The sequence below is a fragment of the Arachis hypogaea genome, chromosome 3 (genome assembly GCF_003086295.3).
Source record: "Arachis hypogaea cultivar Tifrunner chromosome 3, arahy.Tifrunner.gnm2.J5K5, whole genome shotgun sequence".
NCBI lineage: Eukaryota > Viridiplantae > Streptophyta > Magnoliopsida > Fabales > Fabaceae > Arachis > Arachis hypogaea.
This window is the reverse complement of record NC_092038.1, coordinates 118289515-118295934: the sequence shown is the minus strand read 5'-3', so window position 1 is coordinate 118295934 and position 6420 is coordinate 118289515. Positions and strand designations below refer to the sequence as shown.

The 6420-nt window shown below is 31.7% G+C and overlaps 2 protein-coding genes across 2 annotated transcripts; both read right to left on the bottom strand.

The window, feature by feature from the left end:
- Positions 1-3791: 3791 nt before the first annotated feature.
- On the bottom strand, positions 3792-5426 carry LOC112771152 (uncharacterized). Its single transcript, XM_025815790.3, has 6 exons — positions 5265-5426; positions 4997-5170; positions 4692-4846; positions 4472-4601; positions 4157-4345; positions 3792-4073 (listed from the first exon to the last, which is right to left on the bottom strand). Exons 1-6 carry the CDS (start codon positions 5406-5408, stop codon positions 3978-3980), a joined length of 888 nt encoding a protein of 295 aa, XP_025671575.2. The 5' UTR covers positions 5409-5426; the 3' UTR covers positions 3792-3977.
- A 73-nt stretch (positions 5427-5499) lies between these two features.
- On the bottom strand, positions 5500-6194 carry LOC140183558 (uncharacterized). The gene is made up of 3 exons (XM_072232009.1): positions 6075-6194; positions 5823-5977; positions 5500-5671 (listed from the first exon to the last, which is right to left on the bottom strand). Exons 1-3 carry the CDS (start codon positions 6171-6173, stop codon positions 5500-5502), a joined length of 426 nt encoding a protein of 141 aa, XP_072088110.1. The 5' UTR covers positions 6174-6194.
- Between the last annotated feature and the right edge of the window lie 226 nt (positions 6195-6420).

The window sequence follows — 6420 nt, the reverse complement described above, 5'->3', positions numbered from 1 at the left end:
AAAGACCCACCACTCTGGATCTTCAACAACCTCTTTAATTTTTCCAACCACAAAGAATTGTCCATCCTATTAAAATAAAAAATTTAAGAATTGAATGCACAAGCCCTGTCTACAACATCGAAAAATCAATTAACATGAGTACTTCTTACATAGCCCTAGAACATGTAAAAAACCTAATAGTACACACCTCATTGTTTCCTTTAAGATTAGCAATAGTCCGCATTAGCTTCCAGTCAAAAGATTCATCATCGATTACACATACTAAATCCCCATTCTCATCACTGCACAGTCTACTGAAATCATGGCTTGCGATATGGTATCTATGAAAAAAAAATATTACAGTAAAACAATTTCAGAAAAACACATATAGAGACAGAGACAGAGACAGAGAGAGTGAGAAAGACAGAGAGAAAGAGAAAAAGAGAGAGAGGAACAGAGTGAGTGAGAAATATAGAGAAAGAGCGAGAATAAGAAACTGAGAAATAGAGAGACAGAGTAAGCAACTGAGGGATGGAAACAAAGACAGAAATTGTCAGTTCATTGGGACAAAATTTCACGAGTTTGAATGGAACTAACCCATTCAGAAAATCCACTGTTTTCTGCATATCACGGTTGATTGAAACCCGAGAAACATTGATGACATTTTGAAGACTAACTTTATCTAAAAAATCATGAAACATAATAAGAAGAAACTAAGTGAGAAAGAAACAATTAATTGGTAAACAAAAATATATCAAGAAATCAAACTCAGACATATGTGCAACATGGACAACTTTTCACCTCCATTGACTTGGATCTTGAAAGATTCCAGAATAAGAACTGGTGCTCTCTGATACTTTTTCAAACTATTGATATCCATAAGAGCAGAACACTCACCAACAAGAATACAGGGGATTTTCTTCCTGTGTAATCATTATAAAAAATGAGCAACAACAATAGAATAATCCAACAATAATAAAAGATATGAAAAACAGGCATAACATGATTTAAAAATAGAATAGAATAAAAAATAGAAAAGGGAAGCGATACCCATCTGCAAAAACTGCAAGGACAATAACTCTGAATATCTTTCCATTAAACTCAACATCACTTTTCCTTTTCAATCCGCACAGAACACCAACAAAATCTGTTTAGTCATAATATAGCAGAAAAGATTCAACCACAGGATACAATAACACAAGACATTTTATTCAGCTGTTATTAATCTCACTTTAAAACACCTTTATTCCAGGTCAAATCTCAAAAAGGGAAACTTACCTATTAGGTACTCATAATCAGAGCGCTTTTGAAGAATCTCGTCCACAGAGGTTAAACTTAAACCAGGATTAGGTATGTCTCTATCTTCAGCTGCAACAACAGAGGTACTACACTTGAAAAGGATCCGGAATCGATGTCTTGTAACCCTAACCAATCCACCATTAGGTATCACTTTGAAATCAGAAATAATGAATACATGTCCTTCTTTTAACTGATGAATAAAAGTTGTGATCAAATCATGGTCAACAGTTGCTTGAACCTTGTGGTGCTGCAAATTAAAAAAGAGGAAAAAGATCACATCACCATTTCTAAATATCATACCATGACATATTACATCCTAAAACTGATCAGATACACGATTTACTTAAGTAAAAACTGATTTTTTGATACAACATCGGGACACACAAACACACATACACAGGATATTTAAAATACAATACTGACCTGCTTATCCATCAACACCATATGTAACATTTTCTGCATATTTTCGTTAACAATGCTAGCATCTTCCCAAATGGTCAAGATCTTAGCCTCAATACTCCAAGTTTCCTTCCATGGAGAGATTTTCTGAACAGGATCAATAGGAAGACTCATCTTATCTTATCAAATAAATAAATAAATACTAAAGATCAAAGAATGTGGATGAAAAAAAAGAAATTAAAGAACAAAATAGCAGCAACAGAAAACTGTGTGGGATCTCAGATTTATCTCAAGAGAAAGGAATGCAAGAGAAAAAAGACAAGTAAGGAACAAGTGATAGCCCTTGAAAAATCAACACAATACTCCATCACCTCATTACTACTTATACAAGAGGAATGAGCAAGTTTCCAAGGCAAAGCTTGTAGAATACGTTTCTCTTACACTCCTTGGCTACATTGATTGATTGATTGACATATGACATTCAATGTGTCCATAGGTAATTAAATTAGATTTACCCATACCTCTATATAATATAGATAGATATCTCATATCAACTTATCTATGAATCTATATACATCTATCTACCTATCTATCTATATATCTATAAATCTATAAAGAAACCATACCTACTGATTGATCCTATCTTTGACTATATAATAATATTATTCCCAATAAGTATGACTGCTAAAATAGAAGACATGTAAACTTATTCCCATCAGAAACATAGATTCCATAATTGAAACTGAAAATTGATAATCAACTGTTGAGCCGAATCATTAAATCAAGAAGAACACAATAACAAACTAAGAAGATTAGCTCAGATAAAGAACAAAAGTAAAATATTTTTTCCAAACCAAATAATTAAACCTACAAAATGACACCAAATTAGCACTGAATTAGAGAATCTACAAAATTAACTAACAGGTCCGACGTACAACCATAATTAATTGGAACATTAGGAATTTCACAAACCCTAGAGAATAAAATGTGCATTAACCATATAACAGATACCAGTAATCATCAGAATTTGAAAAATTAGGGATTTCAGAAACCATAGACAAAATCATCAGAATTTGAAAAATTAGGGATTTCAGAAACCATAAACAATAAAACCCATGCCTAAAGTGGAACAAAATTTGAAAGATTAGGAATTTCACAAAGCCTAGAGAATAAAATGTCGCTTAACCACAGAAGAGAAACCAAAAAACATCAGAATTTGTTCAATTAAGGATTTCAGAAACAATAGACAATAAAACCTGGTTCAATCGCGGAACAGATGCCAAAATTCATCACAACAATCTGAGATGTTGAATCTGAGCAGAAAATTGAGAAATCCATAAATAAGATGAACGGCGAGGAACAAACTCCCAGGAGAACACGGCTCGTAGAAACAGTTTGCTAGGGAACACGAAACGAAACTCGGAGAAGAAAGCAAAGATCCTAGCGTTGAAATAAATCATTAGCGTTCCGAGCTCTGGGTAGTTCGCTTTCTGATTCTGGAAACGGCGAGTAAGAGGAGCGATTGATCAGCTGACGGAAAGGAATTCCGGTTACATAGCGAGAAAGAAAAGGAGAAGAAAGAACCCGTAAATGAACAAAATTAAGAAAAGGGACAACATGAGTTATGTGTTACTGGGAGTATGGCACCCTTGAATTGACATTTTTTTGCCAAAAAAGAAAATTAAAAATATTGATAAGATATATATCTTTTAATAACAATTAAATTGAATGTTAGGTTAAATATACTTAATAATAGTCATGAAAACAACTTTATTGACCAGTATATTTTTTTATTTATCATTTCTTTTAATATTGATTAATAATAATTTTATTATTTCATGCGTTTATTTGAAACTGGTAAAATAAACGCATATTATTTTTTTTGTAATTAAAAAGGAATTTGATTAAATAAAAAAAATAAAGAGATACATATTTTTTAATAACAATTAAATTCAACTTTAGGTTGAATAAATTTAAATCGTAATGAAAAGCAATGTATTAAAAACTATCTATATTTTTTTTCACAATTATCATTTCTTTTTTAATACTGATTAATAATTGATTAATTATTTCACCAGATTATTTGAAACTAAAAAAAAACACATTTTTTCTGCTGTAATTAAAAAATGAATTTCATTAAATATATAAATATAACAGATATATCCATATTGGAATTGAGAAAAGACTACCATTATATTACAAATTAAACAACAATTTAAAGTAGTATCTGAGCATAATACACTAAAAAGCATCAAGATCATGCACAACAACAACTTAAACTACTATCTTAACATATTAAACTAAAATGCATCTAGATCTTCAACAGCCTCATGATCACTTCCACATTGGCTAAAAGCATCTTCAACCTCAGGGATAGAATCAACCAGAACATGAATCTGAAAAAAATTGAAAACCTCTAAGTTATTGATATTTTTAAATACTAATAATTGAACAAATTACAAAAACTATGCAACCAAACCTTATGCTCATTCATCTCAGCAGCGGCCTCAAAAACATTAATAACAGAGGCATCATCCCAGATTTGTTGAACAATATACACCGATCGATTCATCTCATAACCCACAGGCCTAGCATCAACCATGAACACAACTTTTTTGTGCAAAAGACTTGAAATGAGTTTCAATGGAACAACTTTGCAATAAGATTCCTAAAAACAAAAAAAAAATTAAAAAATAGGATAATAATAATTGAGGCTTTCTTTAAGAATGCCAATAAATACAAACTAAGTGTATCTATATCTATATACTAATTAAAACCACAGCTAGATAACAACCTGATTCAACTCTGGGTGTCTATCCAAAAAGGTGGAGCATCTTGTCTTTATCAGTTGCACAACCTCACGATCTTTGAGAACAAATATATTGTTGCCATTTGCATGAGAAGCTACAATCTTCAAGCAGAATCTTGAAAACCAAGAAAAAACAAGGAAAATTTGAGTTAACATGAAATGATAATCAGTTAGGAAAACAGAATAAAACTAAAGAACAAAACACCTTGGAACAGCATCAATGCATTGAAGCTGACATAGATCACATGATAAAATTTGTTTATTAGTTGACACAAGAGAACCACATAAACAAGTTGAGAACCACCACTTATGATTCTTGAAAACAGATGATATAGTTCCAAGAATGAAAACAAAACCACCCTGCCAGCAAAGAAAAAATTAATACAGCATTTCAAATTTCAAATAATTTACAAAACTATCAATTAATGTCTTTTTAGCAAAAAATGTAAGAAGAATAACAAAAAGAAATAACCAACAGATTTTATAAGAAATGAGGGAAAAAAAACATACATTCTCAACATCAGAATAACAGCGATTAGGTGAAATAAGATCAGTAATAATATCTTCAATAATTTCTGATTGAATAGAATTATCACAAACTACTTGAGTCTTGTAATCTTCCCCAATTCCATACTGCAAACAGGCATCGTAGATTGGTGGAAAAATCGGATCATGAAGCCTTGCCTGGGATAATTTGGTTAGAATAAGCATCGAATCCATTGATTCAGAAAAAAGAAAAATGAATGAACATGTTGTAACATAGAGTGAGAAATCATACATTCATATAATCATCACTTGTAGCTGGTTCAGAATTATCACTAAACACATTTACAATTTTAAAGGACCCGGAGTAATCTGGATCAACCGCAGGAAGAATTTCAACCTTGAAAACTTTATCCTCTCCAACAACATCACCAAACATTTGTGGAGAATATGACCGACAGACCTTGAGAATTCAATATAAAAGAATCAATAAACTTGAAAAAAAATATATAATAAGTATTAAATGAGGGTCAATATGAAGGAGTTGATACTGCAAGCACACTAGGATCAAGAGGAAATTCTTCGTCTATCCTGAGAAATGCTTCAGAACAGGTTTTTCCAAATAGTTTTGTTGCCGCATTATCAAGCAGAACAAACAAAACATCACACCCAGCATGGTGAATCTTTACCCGAATCCTATACCTAACACAATTAACAACCAAGAATGATAACTAAAACCAATAAATTAAAGCTGCTTAACAACACATAGAATGACACATAAGAGAAAACCAACCAAAAATCCAAAAGATTCAGAATTAATGCATTGAATAGTAGAGTTACATATGAACCTTACTTGAGCATAACATGTTCAACACATGAACAACAAGCATCACAAAGGTAGAGATCCTCATGGTCAACAACAGGATGACCACATACACATGAGTAGTACCACCAATCTGGTTCATCCATAACTTCCTTAATTGTCCCCATTACAAAGTAATGAGCATCCTGTAAAATTAAAAAAACAATTATATAAACACAAACACATGTTTAAGAAATTGAAGTTTAAGTATTAAATGCAGAGTTTGCCAATCTAAAACAGTACCCTGTTATCTACATCAAGATCTTGAATACTACTGATCTCTTTGGGATTGAAATAATCACCATCAACTTTAGAAATTAAGTATCCAAGGTCATTGGTCATTAATCTAGAGACATTGATCACATTCTGTAGAATTACTCCACCTGCATCAAAGAATACTACTCTATTAGCCTCAAACCATATTAAACTGAAAACATCAGATTTCAGAAAAGTAAATATTAGAGTAAAAATTCCCTGAACATGCCTGAAACTAACCTTCAATTGCTTTGATTTTAAAAGACTCAAGGACAATCAATGGAGATCTTGGATATTTTTGTAAGTTTTCATATTCCAAGAGATCACAAGCATT